This window comes from Girardinichthys multiradiatus, chromosome 18, assembly GCF_021462225.1.
Source record: "Girardinichthys multiradiatus isolate DD_20200921_A chromosome 18, DD_fGirMul_XY1, whole genome shotgun sequence".
Taxonomy (NCBI): Eukaryota; Metazoa; Chordata; class Actinopteri; order Cyprinodontiformes; family Goodeidae; genus Girardinichthys; species Girardinichthys multiradiatus.
In genome coordinates, this window is record NC_061810.1 from 47,444,233 (window position 1) to 47,470,187 (window position 25,955).

Sequence of the window (25,955 nt, forward strand, 5' to 3'; positions counted from 1 at the left end):
GTGAAGCATAAGAACTAAAAGCTGCTTCTCCATGTTTGGTTCTGGTTCTGGTTCTGCAGAGTAGATTTGAGCCAGAAGACCTGAGAGGTCTGGCTGGTTGATCCACTAACAACAAGTCTGTAATGTATTTTGGTGCTAAGCCATTCAGTGATTTATAGACTAACAGAAGTATTTTAAAGTCTATTCTCTGAGCTACAGGGAGCCAGTGTAGGGACTTTAGAAGAGTTAAGAGTCCTTAACAGTAAAAATATAATCTAGTCAATCCAATTCACAACTCGTTCCAGTTGATCTTAGGGCCAACTGGAAGGAAGCCCAACGGCCATCAAGCCCTCATCCTGAGCAAAAGCACATGGCGACAGTGGAAAGGACTCCCTTCTAACCTCCAGCAGAACCAGGACATTTCCCGTAGAAGTTAAACAGATACAGCTAATGGGAATAGTGTGGTATGGGATTTGGTAGAAAAACATCTTACTGTGTTTAAGGAATTTGAGAAAAAGCAGAACAGAGTTGTTTGGTTGGGGTAAAATGAGGAAAGTTTGACTTTAGCTGATTCATTTGGCATTTCAATACCTTTTACAGTTTTTTGAAAACAGTGATATTCTTCTTAGTTTTTACCCTGGAATATTTGACTAAAAATGTGAAGGCACACATATTTTATCCTTGCGGAACATTCAGAGTCTGGACTAGTTCAGTTCCTCATTATCTCAAGATGAAATTTCGAGCCTATTGTCTCATACCAACAGTTTCATTGTATTAAAAAAAAAGATTTTCAGCTGCAAATTTAGTTTTGGCTCACCTTCAGATGGGGATTGGAACATTGTTTTTGTCATTATAATAAATTAATTATCCCACTACCTTGAGATAACGAGGCCTACATCTTTTTTTTTGAAACAACTGTTTAATTATCTTGAGATATAAAGCTTTGGCCCTTGAAATACCAGGTTAACACAATTATTTTACCCTAGAAATTATGTAAATGATGCTGGCAGTTCAAAACAAATGAATTATTGTTGTATATTTCATCTTATGACCATAGTGAATAACAAATATGTACATTAAATATGTGAATTAAAGCACTTGTTTCTGCACCATAATAACATTTAGTCTGAGAATCTCTCATTTTTATTTTAAGTTATTCCATTTTACTCAGACTCTAAATGCTAAAATGAAATTCCATATTTTCCATACATTCAGGAGTTTAAAATCCCTGATGGATATTGCAAAAAAATAGTTCATTTATACATGACATATGAATGTAAATAATCATAGAGCCACAGTGGCTTGTTCTTGTTACATTCAGCTATTCAATCTTGACCTCGTTTATTTTCCCCGTCAGCATGCGTTTAGTTCCCCCCACAGGGAGCCATAAGTATTGATACATGGAGAACAATGACTCATATTTGTCACCACACCATTAATTCCTGCTCTGATTAAAGAAGAGTTCAGTTATTTTACCTTGCAGATACACCCTGCCCTCTCATTCTACCTTCAAAATGAAGACACAGCCAACCTCACGTTGTGTTATTTATCTTTATTAGAGTGTAATGGCAGTAACACACATGATGCAACACTGACACACAAGCTCAGGCCACACAACACAGCAGAACAGCTCGTTGGGGGAACTTATGGAAGCCATATCTGTCAGTCCCTGCAGGCTGTGATCAATAATACTGTGCAGGAATGAAGGAGACACTCCTTCATTTTTAGAGTGGGACCTTCCTTCACTAATCTTTCAGGGTTTTCTCAGCTCCCTGGTATCTCCAGATTCTTCCTGATGTCACCAACAGAGTTTAAAAGAGCATAAATAAAGAGCAGGCTCCCTCCAATGGAGGGATAAGAGCTACAAACAATCTCCTTATTTCATCACTTCCTCCTCCGCCTGAAGATAAGATGCTGTGACAGATTCGCAGCGATGCCCACTGACCGTAAACAAATGTTCACAAATGATCATGCCTGGTGTTTTGTCTGTTCATTCCCAGCTGATTCCTGAGAATCAGGGAGGTTCCTGAGTCAGCACTCAGGGGGATCAGGGCAGCAGGACGTAGTTCTCAGCGATTTCCAGGAGATACAGGTTGGACAGGCCCAGCTGGTCCTCAACCTGACGCGTTTCCAACACCACCATCCTGCAGTGAGAAGATCAGAGGGTCCACTGTTCAGAATAGCAATCTTAAATTTAAAATGAGGGCACCATACGTCCGCCTGTGTTGTTCTTTCTTTACGTATTTAAACAAATAAATATTTGATATTTTATGGTTTGACAATCGTCAAAAAAAGATGAGAGCCTTTTATGCATCCATGCTGAAATGATTAAAATCTCACAATTAAATAATCTGAAGGTGTAAAGACTTCAGAGGCCTGTTGCAGAAGTGTATAACCATGACTGTTATTAAAGAAATTAAATATTATTAAATGAGGCATAATTCTTTAAAGTGTCAAATGATATCAATGATTATAGTACATGAATAACAAATGAAGAATGGAATACAGGATGATTTATTTGATTATCAAGCTAAATATGTATCGACTTTGTGACTTAATTATGATTTTATACTGATTATTGATAAATAGAAATGCAATACATTTTGAATTTCATAATAAGTTCTAAACTTTGTTAATCAACTTTAAATGTAACAGAACAATGTTAACTGATGCATGAGTAGAAAGGATAAAGGTAAAAAGTGATGATGTTGATCCGTAACTGAAGTAATGTTGCAGAAATGATGTTATAAGATTTGTCAAAGAGATGAAATGTTGAAGTAAGCAAGGAACAGAATGGATGCTGACAGTTAGGGTATTAGAGATGGAGACTTCCTGAGATATTCTATATTCATATGGTCTTCATTTTAATATAAAACAGGACCAACAGGGTTTTATGTCCAGTTTGTTTTAATTCATCCATAGATTAGAAAAGTAATTTACAACAATATCAGACACTCTTCATTGGAAGAGCAGCAAAATTATGTCTATTATTCCTCTTCCTCTCCTCTTTTTCTGCATCCATCAGGGCATCCAGGTTGCTTTCCTTCCTGTTTCTTTTCCTGCTTCTAAACCGCCACCAGGTTTCAGGAGATGGTAAATATTTGAAGTCATAAACAGAGCTGCTCTTTAAGAATGTGCTGCGCTGTCCTTGCTATTATTACATAAACAGAATCAAATGGCTTTCCCTCACGCTATGCCTGATGTAAATATGGTCAACCCACATCTAACAACTCACGTCGGGGCTTAAGAGTCTAGCTCCGCACCAGGAAAACGTAAAGAGAAAGTAGGATTTGCTTAAGAAGGTCTGCATGGTGAAGCAGTGGGCAGCACCGTTTCATTGCAGCAAGAAGGTCCTGGGTTTGAATCTGGGCCGGGGGTCTTTCTGCATGGAGTTTGCAGGTTTTTCCTGTGCAGGCGTGGATTCTCTCAGGGTAATCTGAATGGCTTCAGGTATGAGTGTGTGCATGGTTGTTTGTCTGTCCTGTGTGTCTCTGCTGGGTCGGCCATGTGGCATCTGTTTGGTCCTGTGATGGTGATGCAGGATTGTTGGATGTTTAACTGAAGCACAGAAGCAATGCAGTGTGGTTGTTTTTTCACGCGTTGAATAGGGTAGGAAAATATATATAATATACAGTATATGAGTAAATATCTGCCATAACAGCAACATTAATATTGGATTTTGATATTGGCCCAAATGTTCACATCGGTGCATCCCAACTTGTTTTCATCAGTGATTAATGATGAAGACCAGAGGCCTGCAGCTGGACTATCAGACTGATGAGAATGACTTCCCTTTAAATGACCTAGCTGGTTGCAATAAAAGGTATCAGAGGACAGGAACAGCGCCACCTTCAGTAGCCACACGTATCTACAGCAGGTTTGGGTGAGAGAAGGTGTGACCTACTTGTCTGATTTCAGTATTCTGTGGATCTTTCTGTGGTCCGTCAACTCCTCCAGAACCTCCGTGAAACTTTTTGTTCTCCTCTGCCAGCCGTGACGCCAAACAGCCAAAAGTGTGTCCTCAAAATACACTACAGACAAGAAAGGTGTCATGAACCTTTTTATTCTGTAATAGAGGAGATTTAAACTCCAACAGCATTTAGTAGGCAAGGATATGGGCAGAGAAAAGAGAAAGATGTGCTGTGAACATATACATGGGTTTAATAGGACATATTATGGGCAGGTAAAAAGTCAAACAACAAGAATAATAACGGGTCCCTAACCAATCAGTTATTAGCAGTATTTATCAGCAGATTGCTGTTGGTTGTTCTCACCTATAGATTCAACATCATGAGCGAAGGTGGTCTCCTGCGGTGCATGTCGGTTGCTCTTCAGCTCTCCTTCCAAATTAACTATTTGTACCGACCCTGCAGAAAACACAACTTTTGAGTTAGAACACAACTGAAGCATGAAAATCTGGAAGTGGACAATTTATGGACCATCTACCCTGTGCTCATAATACCAAACTCTGAAAACATCTCAGAATGGACTTCATTTCTTAGGAACATCGGGACTATTGATAAAAGACAACAAAGTCTGTTCAGATCTGTACTGGGTGTGTTTCCTACTTATACAGGTGTTTCAGACGTCCTTTATCTGCTGTTCATTGTTTAAAAAAAAAAAAGAAAATCTAGAAAAGGAAAAAAGCTAAAAAGATAAAGAAATGATAAAAGAGAAAAAAATTAATCAAGATGAGGCACCTATTTGACAAATATTTCTATTTTGTCAGTAAAACTCCAGCCAGATCCAGTTGGATCTGGGTCTCAGGAGGTTTCTTCCAGCCTCTGTGCTGCTTGACGGAGCTGGAAAAGTTGGAAATGAAAGCTGTAGATCACGAGCTGATGAAGCCAACAGGACCACATCATCCACATAAAGTAGAGATGCAATCCTAAGGCCACAAAAAAAGATCCCCTTAACACCGTGACTGATGACCAATGTCCACACGATGCTGCAGAGTCGCATTAGCCAACACAACCCTTCAACATCTTGAACCTTAAAGAACTCCGGGCAAATCTCATCCACCCCTGGGGCCTTACCACCGAGGAGCTTTTTAATCACCTTGGTGACCTCAGGACCAGAGATTGGAGAGCGTGCCCCAAGGTTCCCAGGCTCTGCTTCCTCAGTGGAAGACGTGCTGGTGCAATTGAGGCAGTCTTTGAAGTACTCTGCCCACCGACCCACAACGTCCAGAGTTGAGGTCAACAGCACACCCTCCCCACTGTAAACAGTGTTGGACTCCCTCTTCTGGAACCCATCAGCTGCTTCCGGAGTCCCACAGGCCAGGAAGACCCGGTAGGACTTCTTCTTCAGCCTGACAGCATCCCTCACCTGCCACGTGTTTGGGTCTGCCAGGTCTGACTGGCATCCTCCCTGACCATTGGAGCTAGCTCACCACCAGGTAGTGGTCAGTGGAAAGCTCAGCTCCTCTCTTCGTCCAAGTGTCCAAGACATGCGTGCACAGATCACATGCCACGACAACAAAGTCGATCATCGAACTGCAGCCTAGGGTGTCCTGGTGCCAAGAGCACATATGGACACCCTTATGCTTGAACATGGTGTTAGCTATGGGCAATTCATCAAGAGCACAAAAGTCCAATAACAAAACACCACTCGGGTTCAGAACGGGAGGGCCATTCCTCCCAACCACACCCCTCCAGGTCTCACTGTCATTGCCAACGTGAGCGTTAAATTCCCCCAGCAGAACAAGGGAGTCCCCGGGAGGGGCGGTCTCCAACACCCCCTCCAAGGACTCCAAAAAGGGTGGGTGGTCTGAACTGCTGTTTGGTGCATAAGCACGAACAACAGTCAGAACCTGTCCCCCCACCCGTAGGCGGAGGGAGGCTACCCTATCATTCACCGGGGTGAAACCAACGTACAGGCACCTAGATGGGAGGCAACAAGTATGCCCACCCCAGCTCGACGCCTCCCACCAAGGGCAACTCCAGAGTGCCCTCTCAAGGAGACTGGTTCCAGATGTTGGACCATGTTTTGCTTAATATTGGACCATTTGTAAGTTGCTGGACACCACCCGGCTTTCTGGGATCATCGGCCATTTTGTACCCCAGGATAGTCCGCTACTTCAAATCCCAGCGGGCACCGCGGCTGATATGACGGGGCCCCTCCAGTTCTGACGTCACAATGGGCTATTTAACAAAGTGAGCCCTTTAAGGAGGTGCTTTCCAGCTGTAACCGAGACGCGGTTATCACGCAACTGGAGCATCAATTCTGGAGAAGAAATCTCGCCTGGACTTTCATTCATTCTTTATTAGGAAGAGCTTGGGCAGGGTAGAGTAGAGTAGGATTTTAGTGCAATTTAGAATCACCATTTATATTCTAATGTGTTCTGAATTGTATGTGCATGCCATTGTTTTTTATTTTTCATTTCATTGCTGTTGAATTTCGGAGGCCGCCGAGTCTCACAAGTTGTATTTTTACTGTCTGGACACCTGAACGCAGGTGCGCTGTGAAACTGGACTGCTATGATAACCTTATGGTGAAAATCAACCATTTTATTTGTCTTCAACTTCGTGCTTTACTAGCTTGCCGCCAAAAGTTTTATTATCCTTTGGGTTCTGGATGATTGTCTTTTTGAAACAACTCCTGTGTCCAAGTTTCAACCATCTGATCCAAACTTTCACTCAGATGTTAGGTACCAAGTTGAGAAAAACCCAGGAACCACCTGGGTTTAAACCTGCCTACTGGAACATCAGCGCCATTGTCCACAATGAAGTCAGTTTTACATCATTACATCACCGTGGTCTGAGAGGGTGCCGACTATAAAGAAAGCTGCCAACATTTACACCTTCAAGTTTGACTGAAATTTGTGCTGAAGGTGTAACTTGCTAGGGGTCTTTCACCCAAATACGAGCTGAGGGTGTATGTATACATTTGAGCCTCAATGTCTTACTCCCTTTGTGGTTTAAATTTAAATTAGTTTAAATTAGTTTTTTTAATTTAAATGACCATTTATAAGAATTTTAAATCTGTGAACCTAATTATTGTTGTTCAGACATCATTAAAGTTGCTGTTCACTGTTCAATCATTTTGCCCTGGAAAAAGAACAGCTCAAATAAATAATTAAAATCCAAAAACTACTATGACATTCATGAGTTTATTTGTTACATTCTCCGTTATACACACATAACAAAGTGAAATCCAACCTGAATTACTCCATGGACTGTGCATGCATGCAACCATACACATCCCTACACATTCATGCCAAAAATGAGTGTATGTAAACTTCTGACCTGAACGATGTCAAATCTGGCATAAAAATGGGGGGAAATTATTTGTCTTACAAGGTATCAGTAAAGTGGGCAAGGACAAGTATGCATGAATGCTTAAGGCATTAGAACCAACCAACCAACCAACCAACAGACCAGCCATCCGACCGACCGACCGACCGACCGACCGACCGACCGACCGACCAACCAACAGACCAGCCATCCAACCAACCGACCGACAGACCGACCAGCCAACAGACCAGCCATCCAACCAACCGACCGACCGACCGACCAGCCAATAGACCAGCCATCCAACCAACCGACCGACCGACCGACCAGCCAACAGACCAGCCATCCAACCAACCGACCGACCGACTGACCGACCGACCGACCAACCAACCAACAGACCAGCCATCCAACCAACCGACCGACCGACTGACCGACCGACCGACCGACCGACCAACCAACAGACCAGCCATCCAACCAACCGACCGACCGACCAACCAGCCAACCAGCCAACCATATTTCATGGTTTTGAAAGGGTTGGGAAATATATATATATATTGATAAATATCGGTTATAACAGCAATATTAATATCAAATATCGGCCCAGATTTAAAAACTAAAAATATAAAATATAAATATATAAACACATAAAGACCAAATAAACACTTCAGCGAAAAAGATATTGGCAGGAAACTCTTGTGTTACTTACTCTCCATGAGCACGAGCAGTGAGCTGCTGTCCAACTGGTTAACCTGAATGAAGTCAGGAGAAGGTTTCTCTGTAAGAACAAAAACACCCCTCACAATCAGTGACAACAGAACCAACAGCAGCTGGGAAACTTGTTGAATGAATCTGAGGGAACATCACCTACCCATACCAGAGTTAAAGAACCAGGAGGTGTTGGAGTTCAGGTTGATGTATTCTACGGTGACTGGTACGTTGGGGTTGGACCCCCGAGACACGCCGATGCACACCATTGGGTACTCCTGCTGGGGCAGCACCACCATCTCAAACACCCGCAGAGGGCTAGGCAGGGGGAACTCAAAATGCTGCAAGACAGACAGAGAGTTTTCACTGAAAACAGAGCAGCTGAAATCGACTCAGCGACACTCTCTAGCTTCTCTTTACAAAGTTAAAGTAAGTCAGGTTTATTTCCATGAGATCACAGTTCTCATCATCACAGGGATGTAAAAAAGAAAGTACATCCACTTTTCAATTCAATTCAGTTTTATTTATATAGCGCCAATTCACAACACATGTCGTCTCAAGGCTCTTCACAACAGTCAGGTTCATACATTCCTATTAATCCTAACTATTGAACAGTTCAGTCAGATTCAGTTTTTTATTCAAATTGGATAAAAAGTTTTTCTATCGAAGGAAACCCAGCAGATTGCATTGAGTCAGAGACTTGCAGCATTCACTCCTCCTGGATGAGCATGTAGAGACAGTGGACAGTCACTGGCGTTGACTTTGCAGCAATCCCTCATACTGAGCATGCATGTAGCGACAGTGGAGAGGAAAAACTCCCTTTTAACAGGAAGAATCCTCCAGCAGAACCAGAACCAGGCTCAGTGTGAGCGGCAATCTGCCACGACCGACTGGGGGTTTGAGAGAACAGAGCAGAGACACAAAGAGAACAAAGAAGCACTGATCCAGGAGTCCTTTCTATGGGAAGGAAAAGTAAATGTTAATGGATGTAGCTCCTTTAGTCGTTTCATCTAAAAAGAAAGAATAGATAAACTCTCAGCCAGTTTCCAAGTCTAGAGGATGAAAAAGAGCACATAGTTAGTCACAGTAGACGCTCAGTCAGTAGCCATGTCTAGGAGAGAGAAAAGGAGAGAGAATTCCAGAATTTTAAAAAATGACCTGGATATACAATTATAAAACGTTATAAAAGTATTTAAATCTAACCTCAAATGAACAAAAAGAAAAAACAAAAGACACCAGCAATGACCTTAGAAAAGAAACTGTAGCAGCCTCTGGGAGGGGCTTTAAGGTCATTTCCAAATGTCCACCATTTTACAGAGATTTTAAAACATTTTAGACTGCAGCCAATCTTCACAGAAGTGGATGTTACAGTAAATCCCCCCCCCCCCCCCAGGGTCAGAGCGTACCATCCTTAGAGATATGACAAAGATCCAGAAGCTCCAACTCAGACTACAGGTCTCAATCAGCATGAGAGGATAATTAGAAAAGCCCTGAAGGGTTGAAGGAGAACAGTTCTCCTGTCTAGTAAGATTATGGCAGCAAGACTTAAATTTGGCAATGTGTGTCTGAATGGACAACAAGACCTATGGAACAACATCCTTTGGACAGATGAGACCAACGTAGAGATGCTGGCCTTCATGCACATCACCATATTTGGAGAAAACTTAACACCATATCTGTTCTGATGCATAAAACCAAAAAAATTAAAGATGTTGAACTTTTTTTAATCACAGTTGTTCTTACACTTTAAAATAAAATGTACAGATGTATATCAAATCTGAAATCCTAATTTGGTTCTGTGGTTACTTCCATTAAATTAATTAATCCAGGCCTCTTTTTTATCAGTAAACCAATTATTTTGGGACTTTGATTCTGTCCTTTTGACCCTGTAAATGAGTCTCAGTGGTTTACACAAGCATGGTTTCACCGATTTCAGCCTAAAATGTCCATCAGGACCTGATTGATCCTCTCATGCACATAACAGCAAAGACATTCAACATCCCTGCCTTTAGTTCTACACAGATATAAGCATGTTCTTTAAATGTGCATACCCTGATTAGCATGAACTTGTGCATGGGCTCGTACCACTGCAGCAGAACCACGCTGGAATCCAGAGCACAGCAGAGGAACACATATCCTTGCTGAAGACTTCCTCCTGAAACAGAAAAACCCAGGTTTGGAAAGACAACAAAACTTTTTAAAATCACATCTTGAAATATTTGTACAGTCATGGGTTTTTGTGCTCACCAACTGTGCAGGTCTTGCAGCCTTTGGTATCCGGTATTTTGCTCGTTATTGGACATTTTCTAAACCAAGCAAAGTCTTAATGAGGCAAAGTTTTCCACCTTTTCAGAGCAACGAAAGGAGGATTAAATAAAGTCCACCTTTACCTTGACAACAGCCTGTGAGTCGATAAGGGAACCATCCTCTGATCTTTCCGTGCCTGTTCGTATAATTCTTTTAGTGAATGTGAGTGAAGCTGCGACGATTTACCTGTAAACAACCAAGTATTACATTTTCTAGCAGTTTTAGAGAAATGTATTTACCAAAAGCCTCCTGGAACAGATGGACCTACAACTGCCACATTAATTTAACTATATGTGTAGCAGACGCTGTTTCACTGAATAACGACCCAGTATTGGTCAGGTTTACTGATTGCAAGAACCATCCTGAAGTAAAGTTCACAACCTGAAGACACGGGGGTGATCTGATAAATCAGCATTCAGGCGTGATAAGGACAAAGTCTGTGCTATTCAGTTAAAAGAAATAATCTCTTGTCCTCTTCTCTTGATGATGACCTGCAAACCAAGATCTGCAACATAAATTTTGCCTGCAGGAACAACTCAGCATGAGGTTGAATGTTTGATGGTTCAAGAAGCAGCGGAGTAAAGACAAGCTGCTAATAATAATAGCATTAATATTAATAATGACAACAAGTACAGACACTTTAAAGAAGAAAGCAGGAGAAAAATAAATCGTTTTTGAGTCTGGTGGAAATGAAGAGCGCAGTTAAATCAGACTTTTGAGAAATCAAATCAACTTTAAAGTTTTTAAACAAGTCATGTGAAAAAAATGAGGATATCCCATTAAATATTCAGTTCTTAATGAAGAAATGCTCACAAATTGATGTCTTATTCCATGTTTTCATTTATCACTGGAAAGGAAAGTGAATTATTGCACTTTCAGATGTCAATGAGACATTTCTTGTAGAACATCTACCATCTCTGACATCAGTCTGGGGAAACGTTTTATCTCTCTCCTCACTTTCAGCTGTGAGATGTTTGAGGGTTCCTTGCATGCCCAGCCTGGTTCATCCTCAGCATATCAATAAGATGAAGATCTGGGCAATGACTAGGCCCAGGACCTTTCCATTTCTTTATTCTTGGTGGTTTTACTGGTGTGTTTTGGGTCATCGTCATGAGCTTGATTGGGCAGCCAGACTTGGGCTTGTTGGCAGATGTTTTGAATGCCCCCCACTTATTGACTGTTTCCTGTACAGTGGCACGGCTGATTTCAGATTTTCTTTAAATCTCTTATCAGTGTCAGAGGCTGCTAAAATCTTCTTCCTCTTTGGATCTCAACATAATGTTCACTCTCACATCAAGATTAGTTGAATTTCTCATTCTTGTTAAAAATTACATTAAACTTCTACATGCTCAAATATGCTAGAAAAACACGCAGGCTGTCGTAGGATGTCCTAATTTTTTTCACAACTTCATTCCAGGAGACAGTGCCACAAACACTGAAACATCTGTCACCCAGTAGTCGGTGGTTTAGTGTGAAGAATCGGAAGCTGGCCATCATGAGGTTCTGGTTCCAAGCTAGAGATATTTTAATGACTCAAAACCTCCTTAAATGTATAAAAAGTCAGAAATAGTTTTAGTTTTGCATCTACTTTTTTGCTTTGAAACACTGACTCTGAACATACAAACTCAGCGATGATCAGCCTTTTTATTTACCTGATACAGACATGAGGACATTACTAATGGTGTAGACCCAGGTGCACTTTCCAGGATATAACTGCAAAAGAGGACACAAACATGCAGTGTCTCATTTCTAAGCAATCCAACATTTTTTGTTTCACAGCTGTGACTTTCAGGGGTCAAACAACATCTTGTGCCATGAGACCAAATTGTCCGAATAATTCTGGAGCCTTGCAGTAAATCCGGTCAGGACCTTACCAGCTCCATCGTGGCCTCGGAGCCATTGAGGTTCAGGGTGTAGATCCCTTCCTCTGCACCAAGGATCAGATGCTGCTCTGAAAGAGGAAGAGGAGACACGTCATGTTCAGCTAGATGGTTGAGAAGATGAAAAACAACTGGAAGGTTGGGTCAAAAAACAACCTTTGGACATGGAGTTTTCCCAGGTTGTGGAGCAGTTTATCTTCAGAGGGCAGCCGTGAAAAATCTTTTTAAAGAAGACCTGAAGACAAAAAGAGAAAGGTGTTTACCATTCAGCTCAAAACCATTAATAGGTGTTTCCTAACATCTCAGTTGCAGAAACCAAGGAGAAACGCACAGGAGGTTTCTTCAATACAGGGCTGGGACATTCTGGAAGTTCCTGGGAAAAGAAAAAACTCTTTAAAAAAATCTGTCAGAATGAACCAGGATGGAGGAGATAAGAAAACGGAAAATTATGTTTCCTGACCAGGAAATCTTTACTCTTCAAAAAGAAAAATGTGTGCTAATTTTTACAATTTTTTTCTGAAAGGACATTTCTTTACAAAATTATGGTTGATCTAAATCATGAAGATACATAAATGATTTGATTTTTCTTAAAACCTAATCTTCTGTACTACCTTTGGTTTCCGTCTGCGGAAGTCTTTAGGAGGGAGTTCAGGAGGAAGGGAGTCTGCTGGGCTGGTGTAATTGTGGACTGGTAATGTTGGAGGGTCTAGATCACACAAACAACAATTTTAACAAAAACATCATACTGGACATCAAAGACTTTAGATGCAGGAAACAGCCTCAACGACCTCTAAAGGTGGAAGAAGGTTACATTTAGTCATGTTGAGCTGATAGGGGGATAGTTACATTGTAATGTTGCCATCTGCATAGAAACGGTTACTATGTTATCCTATTAACACACATGACTTAGTAAGTATAGATAAATCTGAGGTTCTGCCACCAAAGACACGTTTGATGAGAATATTTACATAATCACCGTTTATATTACTACACACCACTGGATTACATAGTTACTGTCTATAGAGCTGAGGTCAGACGTTTACATACACTCCATGTGTGAATCAATCTTATAAATTTTAATGATTCACATAAATAGATCCTTTTTACGGTTAAGCCCCAAATTATTCACACCCCTGGCAAATTTAGGTTTAAAGTAATCTTTTCATTTTATCAACATGTTTCCTCTGACTGGAAGCAATATTTTGAGGTGAACCAGCCCCTACTGAGAATCTGTGAAGGGAGCTAAAAATTAGGGTGATGGCAAGGAGGCCCTCCAACCTTTAACACTTGGAGCTCATCACCAAAGATCAATCACACAGACACAAGAAGAAACAATTATAAGGAAAGTTTCAGTGTTGTAATGCCAATAAAGATTTGTCAGCCGACTACAGAGAAGGGTGGAAATGATTTTCAACATGCTGTTTTTTGAATAAAACTGATACAATTTGGTAGGAGAACTCAGACACAGAGAGGGAAAGAATCGGTCTGAATGTTTGTTTAATGATGAAAGTAAAAAACTTTAAAAAACTGTCCTCCACAAAGAGGTGAAACTGGTAGCACTGGAGGCATGGAGAGCAGGGAGCAACAGACAGTTGGGATCAACTGAAGGAACTGGGCAGGAACAAAGAGAACCAGTAAGTATTTATACTGAGGCAGGGGTAGAGAAATGAAAGACAAACCAGAGGAGCTAATCTGAGCAAATGAGCTGCAACTGAGGCAGAGAGAAGGCAGACCAGAAACGCAGAGACCAAGGGATGTATCTTACAGAAAATAAATCTGTCCTTTATCCTTCGAATCAAACCAGAGAACCAGTTCCTAAATCAGTCGGGTGGTACAGACGGCTCTCGAGGCCTCGGATGTCCCCACAGGCGTCATCGACACAAGCCCCCGATACTCACTTCACAAAAACCCGCCTGGATTACTGGACCCACACTGCGAAGCATTGACACACTGGAAACATCACTAATATAAATACTGAATCTAAATCTGCCAGGGGTATCAATAATTTTGGCCATAACTGAATAACGTCTATTATCATTTTCAATAGTAAAAACTTCCACGGTGACTCTGGTGTTCTGGCTGTTTCAGTTTCACAACAGGCTTGAGCTTTGGTGGTTTCTGTGTTGCTCCTGAACATCTGAACCTGTCTCCTGTAATCTGAGGGGGCAGTTTGGATGTTTTCTCAGACACACTAGGTTCCTTGGACTTTCACATTGTTCTGAAGAACCATAATCCAATCCAGTTAATTTATAAAGCACATAAAAAAAAAAACAAGTGGTTGACCAACGTGCTGTACATTGATAGAATAAATAAAAATTGTAAATAGGCAACAGACATACAACGATGGTAGACAAAGCAACAACTCATGCTGTGTTGAACACCAGGGAAGAAAAAGGGTCTTCTCAAAGGATTTAAAGGCAGACAGTGAAGGAACCAGCCCAATATGTAGAGGCAACCCTTTCCATAACTCAGGGGCCGCAACCGCAAAAAGCCAGATTACCTCTGACCCTCGACATGCAGCGCATTACAAGAAACAAGGCGCGAATGATCTCTTTAAAATCCTTCTTGGACAAAATTGTCTTGATTTTGGTTGTTTGTAGCAGCTGGAAAAAGCCTGTTTTTACTGCTGAGCGGACATGTGTCAAATCTAAGGTCGTCATCTAATTTCACCCCCAGATTGGTGGTGGTGGATTTCAAATATGGAGTCGAAGAGCCAAGGTTCACATGGTGCGTGTCACAAGGGCGACTCAGGCGAAATAATATGACCTCAGTCTTCTTATCATTGAAGTTCCAAAAGTTCAACTTTAAAGGCAATCCAACAAAGGATGAACAGATTTAGCATTATGTTGTTTCAAATGAATATAGACTTGACAATCATCTGCACATCAATGAAAAGAAATTCCAAATCTCACAAAAATGGAAACCAAGACCAGGAGATACAGAAAGACAAGAAGAGGCCCTAGTACAGACCCCTGAGGCACCCCACAGGTGTCAGCATAAATGAGTCTGTGTCTACAAAGAGAGAGGTAAGAAGAAAACTGTTCAATGGAAGCACCTTTGATACCAACACAGTAGACGAGAAATTATAATGCCCTGATCCACTGTGCTAAAGGCAGTCGTAAGGTCTAAAAGAACAAGGACAACATAATCACCAGCATCAGTAGCTAAATATATATGTATATATATATATAATATATATATATTCACTTACCAGACGTTAATCAGCCTTGTTTGTATCAAATTAACAGGGTTTCTTAAACCTTGTTTTAAAGATTTAGGTGAAAATAGTTAGAAGTTTGGCTTCTCAGAGCCTGAAAATATTCAGATGTTACCGATGAGCAGAATACATCTTAGCTGCCATCAAGTGTCAGTGAATAAAGACGGGGCTGCTCACCTGAGTGTCGAGAGGCTCGAGGATGGGGTGTAGGTCGGACGTGGGTTCCACTGGAGGTCCTGATGAGAGGGGTGGGGGCACACAGGGAGCTGGGTTTTCTTAACCGGTCCTCCTCTCCTGCCATGCTCTCCTCTGAGCTGGTTCGAGCTTTGGGCTGCAAGCAAAAAATAAAAAAAACCAAAAATGTAAAACTGATCAGTGAAATGACTGGAATACTAAGAAAGTATCATTTATCAGTTAAGGGAATCTACATTAAAACAACATAAATTTCCAGATCTTCCACATCCATTATGGTGTCAGAAGATAAATGACCTGGTTTCAAAATTCTTTAAATCTAATCTCAAGCGTATAAAAAACCCACAGCAGATTCCACACTCATCCAGTTTGGGTCAAGCTTCAGCTGTGGATGGTCTCACATTTGACTCCTGAAGTCTATGGAGCTAAATTGGGGCCATAAAGTTTGTTCAAAAGAAAAACATTTAAACCAGAAAGATTATTTTGAACCTCCCCAAAACAATTTGAAAAACTGGAAAAAACGTTTTGCAACAGAAAAAAAACTGCTGTGAAACTGGAAAAAAAAAAATTTCAAAACTACTTTTCAGATTTAGGTTTTTTTTTCGAACTTGCAGATTTTTTTTTCGGCTTCAAACTTTTGGCCCTGTTTTGGCGTGGGGGGCGGGGCCTCAGAATCATGACTGACAGCTCAACACAGCGGCTAAACAACATATTCCCAGCTGTTGCATTCAGGGACCGTGGGAACTGGGATTATCTGTAATACATCATCGATATTCTATATATATGTGATTGGTTTTGAAAGATAACATGCTTCACCGATAGAAGCAGCTTACGTGAATACGTTGTGCGCATCTCAGAGGAGAAAATATGATCTTGACAGATTTGCACAGCATTTTAAGTCCGTGTTGGAGATCTCCCATGCTCTCAACGTAAAGCAAAAGAACCGCTAGACTAAGCGGCGGGAATGAAACCAGATGCAAAACGAGCCGGTATTTTCCGAATATCCTTGCATAATTAAGCCTGGACTTGTTTTCACATGGACTGGACTCGGGTTTTGGTTTCTGGTGCATTTTTGATTTAAACGTGTTTGGTCTCCATGTAGTGAAGTGACTCACAGCCAGGGGCAAATTGGCATTCGGGGCAACCGATGAAATCCCCGGTGGACCGCTGGCTTAGTGGGACGGTGGTTCATTTATATATATATATAATAGCCCGGGCTTTTTTTTCTGATCTCCGCTCTTCATTGTCAGCTCAGCTGGCCGCCCTGCAGCACATGTTCATGTGTTACAGATCAGCTGTGCGCCAGTGCGCAGCAGAGCTGATCTGCTTGACTGGAACAGAGGAGAGGTTTGTCTGAGCTACCGCACCCTGTTGACGGTCAGACCTCTCGGAGTTTCTCCAATCCTTGGTCCCCAGAAGCGATCAGACTCTATCTAACACTGACTCTTAAAGGAACGACTCTCAAACAGTTTCTAGCTTTCAGCTCCTTTAATCTAAATGAGGCAGAGGAATGATTACAGAGATCAGCGCCGAGGTTCGTCTCGGACTGTAGCGTCTGTGAAAGGATGAGAAAGAGCCTCGATAGAAGCTCACATGTAGTTTTATATCTGGTTCTCCAATGCAATGGATGTTCCCTCCCTCAGTGATTATCAGTAGACTATGTGTCACCATCGTGGTGTCTATCTGGTAGATTGTGTAATAGAGGGTGTCCATACTTAATCTAAGTGTGCTGCTGCATTCAAACCAGTTACAGCCTGCTCCACCATCAAACCCAGTGCCCCAGCCACAGATCATTCATGACAGTCCTTGGGCCATTTATCCTTGTAATGTGTGTCGTTGAGCATTCTTATCCTATTCTAATAAAAAGGAAATATTAGAACTTATGCTTTATGTCATTAAGGTATAAATGGGAAAAACTGCTATGAGTAATATTAATAAAGGTTATCCTTAACAGGTTGATATGGCATAGTTTAGGGCACAATGGTCCAGAAAAATATCAGCGACCCAGAAACTGTCGCCTCTTGCAATACTTGATGTCGCGCTCGCCCTGCGTCTGTGCAGGGCGGTTATTAAAAACTAAACATTCACAAAATAAGAAATGCCTAAACCACCGGGGATTTGGTGGACCGAATGCCAATTTGCCCCTGGCTGTGAGTCACTTCACTAAATGGAGACCAAACACGTTTAAATCAAAAATGCACCAGAAACCGAAACCCGAGTCCAGTCCATGTGATAACAAGTCGAGGCTTAATTATGCAAGGATATTCGGAAAATACCGGCTCGTTTTGCATCTGGTTTCATTCCCGCCGCTTAGTCTAGCGGTTCTTTTGCTTTACGTTGAGAGGATGGGAAATCTCCAACACGGACTTAAAATGCTGTGCAAATCTGTCAAGATCATATTTTCTCCTCTGAGATGCGCGTTGTGTTTTCACGTAAGCTGCTTCTATCGGTGAAGCATGTTATCTTTCAAAACCAATCACATATATTTAGAATATCGATGATGTATTACAGATAATCCCAGTTCCCACGGTCCCTGAATGCAACAGCTGGGAATATGTTGTTTAGCCGCTGTGTTGAGCTGTCAGTCATGATTCTGAGGCCCCGCCCCCCACGCCAAAACAGGGCCAAAAGTTTGAAGCCGAAAAAAAAATCTGCAAGTTCGAAAAAAAAAACCTGAATCTGAAAAGTAGTTTTGAAATTTTTTTTTTCCAGTTTCAAATTTATTTTTTTTTTTCAGTTAAAAAACTTTTTTTCCAGTTTTCTAATTTTTTTGGGGAGGTTCAAAATAAATTTTTCAGGTTCAAATGTTTTTTGTTTGAACAAACTTTATGGCCCCAATTTAGCTCCATAGCATACTTTGGTATGCAGAGGAGTTCATGGTCGACTCAGTCGCTGCAAGGTGTCCAGAGGTGCAAAACAAGCTCAAACCATCGTTTCTCAAGCCTTGTTTTCCATTCCACACCATGCTTGTTCAGTCTTTCTCTAATCTTCCTGTCATGAACTTGAACATTTAATGCGCTAACTGAGGCCTGAAGCATCTGAGATGAGTCTGAGCACTGGAGGAATATACTGAGACATCCACTCCTGTCTTAAACCTTTCTCTCTGTAGAATGATGGACTTTAGATGGTTTGGAAATGTCCTTCTAATCTTTCCCAGATTGTTGGGCAGCAAAAGTTGCTTTTTCAAGGTCATTGCTGATGCCTTGCCTTCATGTACCTGTATGTTTCACTGCAGCAAACTACCAGATCTGCTGTTTCTGTTGAGGTGCTCACACTGGTGATCACTTTGGTGCGTTTTTTGTACACTTGAGGTTCGATTGAAATAATTTTAGAACCTGGTTTAAAACAAGATAATTTTGTTTTAATACCAAAAACCATCAAATTAAAACAGGGTGCACTATTTGTTTCGACTGAGTGTGAAAACTTGTTAAGCGTTGGTGTTGATTATCACCTTTGGAGGAAGCGGAGGAGGAGTTTCATCTTCTGGCATTATGAGACTGTCAGAAAGAGAAAGTTGGTTCATTAGCTGCCTTCATCAAACCTGGGCTGCACATTATATTGGCATCACAATATCTGTGAGTGCAATATTCATACTGCAAAGGACTGTTTAGTAACTGTTGGCTAATATGTTCTGAACTTGTATTTTAAATGCTAATGCAATGTTTAGCCAGTTGGACAGAGTCTCAGGGCAATAGATGCTCACAAATAACATTTTCCAGAAGGCTAAAGGTCACAGACATGAAAGCACAGATGAGAGAGAGCGGAAAGGAGAAAATATTGCAACTGATATCGTCATTGCAAAGTTTCCTGATGTGCAGCGGTAAAAGATGCATAAATAAAGAGAGGAGTTTGTTCATCTCACCATGAGGGCTGCATTGTAGGGCTGAAGAGAGACGCAGAGAAAATATCAATTTATTTTATGTTTTTAGAACTTTCTTCATATAATCAACAACACAAAACAAGCCAACAACGCAATTCTACAAAATTAAGATCCATGTTTTTCTTTTAGAAATGCTTCGCTCCTTTGCCGTTCCACTTCATAAAACTATCATCTTACATGTCCACGTCATCGTAGTCGTCAGAGTCCGAGTCCTGGTCCTGGTCCTGGTCCCTGGGAGATGAAAGGACGTTTATCAGTTCGACGGAAAGAAGCTTTATTGTGATCCAGGACTAATCTGATCATTTAATCTTTTACCTCGGCGGACTGTTGAAGCTGCCTGTTGATTCTGTTGCTCTTAACTGTGAAAACCAAAGAGAAACATGTTGTCAGTTAGGATCCATCCCATCATCTCCCTGACCACAGGATCCAGCAGAATATTTCTGACCCACACCAGCTGCTCGCTGCCTCTGAACATCATATGAAGGCAGGAATTATTTTTATTTTCTTCCTAATTACTCTTAATGTAACAGTAATTTCAATCATGCATTGATTTAACCTCTTCCAACCACATTTACTTCATCACACTGTTATAAATGATGAGAAATTAAAAGGTTAAGCTGTGAACATTTCCAAAAGGAATCGGTCAAACTAGAAAATGTTAAATCACAATTTATTTGTCTTGATTTTTAAAAAAAGGGCAGCAATGGCTTCAGCAGTATAATATTTTAAAAAGGAGTCGGGTGGAAAAGATAAGCTGTTCGTTTTGCATTAGTTTCAAAATCAACTATCATTACTATCAATATTTGATGGTTTTGATATCATAGGTTTGCTAACAGGTTTGTTGTTTAATGTCTGTAAACCTTTTCTTTTTGTACATAAATATTGTAAAAATCTAAAAAATAAAAGGACTAAAGCAAACAGATCTCAGTATCATTGTTTCCTCATCCAGAACCAACAGATTTGTCTTTGGAAGTCCAATCGGGCTCATGGCTATAATTGTGTGTTTGTGTTTATCTGTAACATGGAGCAAATTTACTGCTTTTTTAAAAATTCATTTAAGCTTGTTTGGTCCCAGGTCATGTGACATTCAGGTTAACTGAAGTTTTTTTGTGTCTGAATGATTCATGTGTTAGAGTTAATTGTTTTAACAAACACATTCCTCTGAAAATGAGAAATAAAAGGGACACAGTCCAAATAAACGTTTTGAGAAACCTTCAAGAAACCCGAAGAACGATTAATCGAGACAATCCTTAACAGATGAGACGAAAGTCTGGCTGCTTTGAGGGAAAATATACAGAAATGAGGGAAGATTCAAGACCTTTTGCTGTAAATGTCCTAAAACAAATCGAATGCTTACCGTTACATGTGGAGATCCAGTCTTCATCGGCCTCTGAGTGTAAATCTGTCCGACTGAGCAGCCGCAGAAAAAGATGGAATCGTTTTTATCATTTTAAAAAGGATCAGAGCTGAAGCAGAGCAAACGGTATTTGGACCAACATCTATAGTTACACATTTAAAAACTCAACAACGTGGATCGGGAGTTAAAAAAGGAAAATCTTTCATTTTAACTGAAATTAATTAATAATTAACAATTAGGAATGTTCTGGTTGTTTAACTCAGTGTGAGAATTTTATTTGACTTATAAAGCAACCGTGGATGGCAAACTAAAAGAAACTAAAACCGAGTTGGTTTCTTACAGCTGATGTCAGAATTGGTCCTCTCGGCCCGGTTGTGTTTGTTGATCGACTGGATTCTTCTTAAAGATGCAGGAGGTGCCACCTAAAATCACAAATAGAGATATGTTCCAAACAAACCCAGTTTCTGAGATGGAGGACAAGGGAGGAAGGAAATCAAATTCAGATGTTTCACCTCCATCTCGTCATCTTCTGTCGACACGCAGCTCTTGTGTTTCTCAGGATTTTTGAACTTGTCCAACAGGTCCAGAGTCTGTTCCTGGTTCAGACACTGCTGGGTCAGAAAAGGGTGCTGCAGACCAAGAAAGAACAAATAAACATCAGATCAAATGAAGGGCAAAATGAAGAAACAAAGCTGAAAAACCGGAGGTAGGAAAGTACATCTGCAGTTCATAACTGGAAAACATTTAAGACAGCTGTCAATCTTCCCAGGAAAGGATGTCCCAGCAAATTCATCCCAAATCCAGACTCAGAGAAACGGCAACGGACCCAGGACCTCCATCTCAGACTCTACAGGCCTCACCAGCATGGTAAATGTTTAAGTTCTTGACAGGAAAGTTTGAAAAAGACTAAACAAACATGGCTACTTGGAAGAGTTGAAGGAGAATGTCTCTTTTCTCTAAAAAATGCATAACAGCAGGGTTTAGGCTTTCAAAGCTGCATCTAAATGAGCCACAAAACCCCTGGAGTAATGTTCTTTGGACAGATGAGTCCAAAGTAGAGACATGTGGTCATAATTCACAGCTCCATGTTTGGAAAAAAAACAAAATACAGCATAGTAGCACAAACACTTCATGCCAACTGTCAAGCACGGTGGTGGAGGAATAATGATTTGGGCTTGTTGTGTAGCCTCAGGATCTTGGTACCTTGCAGACAGCCATGATCTCCTCTGTATACCAAAGTCTTCTAGAGTCAAATGTGAGGTGATCAGTCCAGCAGTTAAGGTTTCCCCAAAACTGGGTCTTCAACAGAACAATGAACCCAAAACACGGCAGCAAATCTAAAACAGAATGGCTGAGAAAAAGAATGAACCAAGGTGCTGCAATGGCCTAGTCAAAGTCGACTGAACTGCTGTGAACTTAGGAAAGCTGTGAAAAATACATGCCAGCAAACCTCACTGAACTGAAGCAACGTTTGAAAGAAGGGACAAAGTTCCTCATCAAAGATGTGAGGGAGTGATAACGTCGGGTGAAAAATAACTGCTCAGTTTTTGCGGCTAAAGCTGGTTCTACAAGCGGCTTAAACAAATAATCAATCTGTTTTCTACCTGCGACGGGAAGCTCAGTTTCAGTACAACAGAAAACTCCACTCACAACCAACATCAGCAAAATGTGCCTTTCCAACCAAACTGCCAAGATAACCCACCAAAATGGAATAAAATCAAAAACACTTCTTTAAAAAATACATCTGAAAGGGGGACAAAGAAGCTTTTGCTCCTCGCTGGTGTGTCTCTGTATCTACAGCCTGAAGGAAGCAGTTCAAACTCCCTGGGCTGAGCCCACCTGCTGCTCGCCTACAACATGTACTTTGTGAAGCCCCGAGGAAGGCCTGTTGTTTTACTGCCCACCACCACCTCCCTACTTCACTTTGCAGAGTAACTGATTGTACATTTCCACAACAAGCAAGCACGCAAACAAAAACTATTCAGCTCATTTTAATTTATTATGCGAATCAGTTATTCCAGGGGCACTGTTTCTTTGCAGCAAGAAGGTCCTGGGTTCGACTCCCGACCGGAGTTTGCATGTTCTCCCTGTGCATGCGTGGGTTCTCACCAAGTACTCCGTTAGGTTAATTGGTCTCTCTAAATTGCCTTTAGGTGTATGAATGAGTGTGTGCATGGCTGTTTGTGTGTTGCCCTGCAATGGACTGGCAACCTGTCCAGGGTGGACCCCGCCTCTTGCCCGTAGACTGCTGGAGATAGGCACCAGCTCATCTGTGACCCACTATGGAAGCAGCGGTATAGAAGATGAATGAATGAATAAGTTAATCCATGTAATTAATTGTTTTTTTGCTTACAGGCCTAGTTGAAAGATGCATCTGTTGACATAGAGTTCTGGTTCGGTCCATATTTCTTTCTTCACTGTAGCTGCATGAGAAACCCTAATGTCGGTGCTGGGAGTCGGTTTTGGTGTCACATTTTAAAGTGGCCCTACAGAACGTGGAGTTGCGTACTTAGTTCTGCACACAAACAATCTGCACATGTTCAGGTATAAACAACACTGTGTTTGGTACCGAACCGACGGCGCTGTACTGGATAATTTGGTATGAATATATGCACTGTTATGCCTATAGATGCGAGGTGATTATATTTTTCAGTTAAAACTGCTAATGTTGGTCTTTGATGGAGGGTGAGAGGACGCCCAGTTTGCTGGATCTTGGGGTGTACTTAGTTTTTGTACAAACAGCTTACATGTGTGTTGTTTTTTTTACTTTAAACCTGGTACAGAACAGATAGTTTCAATGTATTTGAAACACCAAACTTGCTTTTAACCATGACTGTATATTTACTGTAAATACCTTAGAAAAGATAAAGTGCTTGTTTAAAGACCTTACAGTTACACAGCAGCACTTTCATCTCCAGTGATCCTCCTGAAGGTTTTCTGCTCCCTAAAGACAGCTGAGGGAAAGATCTGTTTGCTCCCTGCTGCTGATATTCTGTGTCTGTCTCCTGTTTAATGCTGAAAATGTACCAGAGACATTTCCCACCTGCTGCCTGTTGTGATGCTAAAGGACCAAGAAGAAGAAACCACAGCAGCATGTTTGTTGGACAAACTGAGTAAAAGTACAGCAAAACTCAGAAGAAGAGGATCAGTTTCTTTTAAATTTAAGGATGAACGATATGTAAATTTGGGGTGATTTATGGCCGATAACTGATATATATATATATATATATATATATTTCGCTACACTTTCGACACCATGAAAATATGACAACACATCTAACATTGCTTCTCTGCTTCAGTTAAACATCCCACAATTCTGTGCTACATGACCAAATAAATACCACATAGCCAAACCCCCATCGGCTGATACCGATGTTAATGCCGATATATCGAGCATCCCTGTTTAAACTACAAGAAAATATGAGCTGAAGGTATCCGTTTTTCTAGAATCAACCAGCTGCTGAATCTGATGCAGTCGTGACATCCTAAAAGGCTCAGATGGTACGGATGTGCCTGCATGGTACTCACTGAGAGCATCTTGGCAGCGCTGGGTCTCTTCTTGGGGTTCCTCACCAACATGGCCTTCACAAAGTTGTAAAAGTTGGATGACCTGAGGGCAGGTGACATGTCATGAGATCAGGGACCAACAGTACATACATACTGATTATTATAAAGCAGAGGTTTATTGCATCCTCTGTTCTCAGGTTTGCATTAATAAATCATCTATTCAAGCTAGGAAGCATCACCTAATCATGACTGGATCATTAAACAAGATGTTTGTGGACTTTTGTCTTTACCATTTGGATTTGTCCTTCAGTTTTGGGGGCTGGTAACCGCTCTTGGACATGAGAAACAGGACTCTACAGGGGAAACAAAGACACAGAGCGATGAGACGCTGACAGGAACCAGTGCAGAAACCTCGGTTCTCCTGAGTTTCATCTAGCTAAGTGAGGGCAGTGAGCCTGGACATGTGGGTGGTGGAAACACTTGACGTCATAATGAAGGAAACTGCTTATGTGCACAGGTGAGTTCACGTGCACGCAGAAGCTCGGAGGGGAAACATTTGAGGTTGTTCCTCGCCCGGTGACATTTTCAGACAGCTAGGTCTGATATTTTCTTGCACGTGTTATGGCTGAAATTAAAGCAGTTCGTGGGTGCACGCTTTGTAGGACTGATGAGGGATTTTCTTTAAACTGTAGTCAATATTTTCATTAATTTTGAAAGAGTTTAACAGGTTTAACAGCTGTAAGGCAAGTTTATATTTCAAGTAACTTTCCCATCAAACCTAAAACCGATATTCTGAGTAAAAACCACAGATTTATCACAGATTTATGCTCTCTGATCATATCTTTATAATAATCCAAAACTCAACGGTGTGGAAATGTAAAAGGAAGCAAAGATTTCCAAATCTGTCAAATCAGTGGCTTCATTTTCAAATAAAGACATAACTATAAACATTACAGATCTTTACCCTCACTGTGGGGCTGTACTGAGGAGTTTGGTGGTCCAGTCCACATGTGTTTTGTGGATCTGGAGAAGGTTTACAACCATGCTGATTAACATGTTTTGTTGGGGGAGCTGCTGGAGTGTGGGTATCTCGGTTGGTTTTACGGGTCATTCAGTCCTTGGCCACCAAAAGCAAGAGACTGGACCTAACCCATGGAATAACTCCAAGACTAATCCACTGCTGACCAAAGCTAACATAAAGGTAGGTGGGTGTGTGGGTGAATTAGGATGAATGTTTAGATAGATAAAGAATATTGTCTCATTTTAAATTTTATGCCAGACACACTAACATTTCTCCATAAAAACTGCTGGTAGAAGATAATGTAATTAGTTTTATTAAAAACCCAAGTATCTCAAGAGAAACAATGGTGCAGCAAAAACTGCTAATATAGATGTGTGGGAAGACATCCTTTTATCAACAATACATAACATCATTGTAAAATTCAGATCTAAAGAGATCTCTGTGTGTAAGAAACACATCCAACGTTCTCGGTCTCTGCAGCTTCAGGTGAGGCCTCAGGGTCTTTTCAGACGGCCATATTCACAGAGATCTCTGCTCACCTTAAGTGTGTAAAACTAGATATTGCACGTTCATCCAATTATCAAACTACAAACAAAGGAAAATCTGTTCCCAAAATAACTACAGAGCATTTTACAACGGAGCATGAAATACATCCACATCCTTTTATTTATGTAAAAG

At 41.1% G+C, this 25,955-nt stretch overlaps 1 protein-coding gene across 4 annotated transcripts in view; it reads right to left on the reverse strand.

Moving 5' to 3' along the window:
• Nucleotides 1–1,516: 1,516 nt before the first annotated feature.
• LOC124884671 (mitogen-activated protein kinase kinase kinase kinase 5) overlaps nucleotides 1,517–25,955 on the reverse strand; it is a 70,033-nt gene continuing 45,594 nt past the window's right edge. For 2 of the 4 annotated variants that reach the window (XM_047392722.1, XM_047392725.1), the window contains 23 exons: nucleotides 24,547–24,609; nucleotides 24,278–24,359; nucleotides 21,262–21,378; nucleotides 21,090–21,171; nucleotides 20,750–20,802; nucleotides 19,708–19,751; nucleotides 19,570–19,623; nucleotides 19,375–19,395; nucleotides 18,964–19,009; nucleotides 15,498–15,651; nucleotides 12,715–12,809; nucleotides 12,435–12,476; nucleotides 12,260–12,338; nucleotides 12,098–12,174; nucleotides 11,876–11,936; nucleotides 10,307–10,409; nucleotides 10,164–10,222; nucleotides 9,968–10,071; nucleotides 8,080–8,257; nucleotides 7,918–7,986; nucleotides 4,254–4,346; nucleotides 3,884–4,010; nucleotides 1,517–2,123 (listed from right to left, as the gene is read on the reverse strand). In XM_047392722.1, coding sequence (XP_047248678.1) covers nucleotides 2,027–2,123; nucleotides 3,884–4,010; nucleotides 4,254–4,346; nucleotides 7,918–7,986; nucleotides 8,080–8,257; nucleotides 9,968–10,071; nucleotides 10,164–10,222; nucleotides 10,307–10,409; nucleotides 11,876–11,936; nucleotides 12,098–12,174; nucleotides 12,260–12,338; nucleotides 12,435–12,476; nucleotides 12,715–12,809; nucleotides 15,498–15,651; nucleotides 18,964–19,009; nucleotides 19,375–19,395; nucleotides 19,570–19,623; nucleotides 19,708–19,751; nucleotides 20,750–20,802; nucleotides 21,090–21,171; nucleotides 21,262–21,378; nucleotides 24,278–24,359; nucleotides 24,547–24,609 — 1,900 coding nt within the window. In that variant the 3' untranslated portion in view covers nucleotides 1,517–2,026. The remainder of the gene's footprint in view (nucleotides 2,124–3,883; nucleotides 4,011–4,253; nucleotides 4,347–7,917; nucleotides 7,987–8,079; nucleotides 8,258–9,967; nucleotides 10,072–10,163; nucleotides 10,223–10,306; nucleotides 10,410–11,875; nucleotides 11,937–12,097; nucleotides 12,175–12,259; nucleotides 12,339–12,434; nucleotides 12,477–12,714; nucleotides 12,810–15,497; nucleotides 15,652–18,963; nucleotides 19,010–19,374; nucleotides 19,396–19,569; nucleotides 19,624–19,707; nucleotides 19,752–20,749; nucleotides 20,803–21,089; nucleotides 21,172–21,261; nucleotides 21,379–24,277; nucleotides 24,360–24,546; nucleotides 24,610–25,955) is intronic. The other 2 variants (XM_047392723.1, XM_047392724.1) reach the window with 2 other exon arrangements.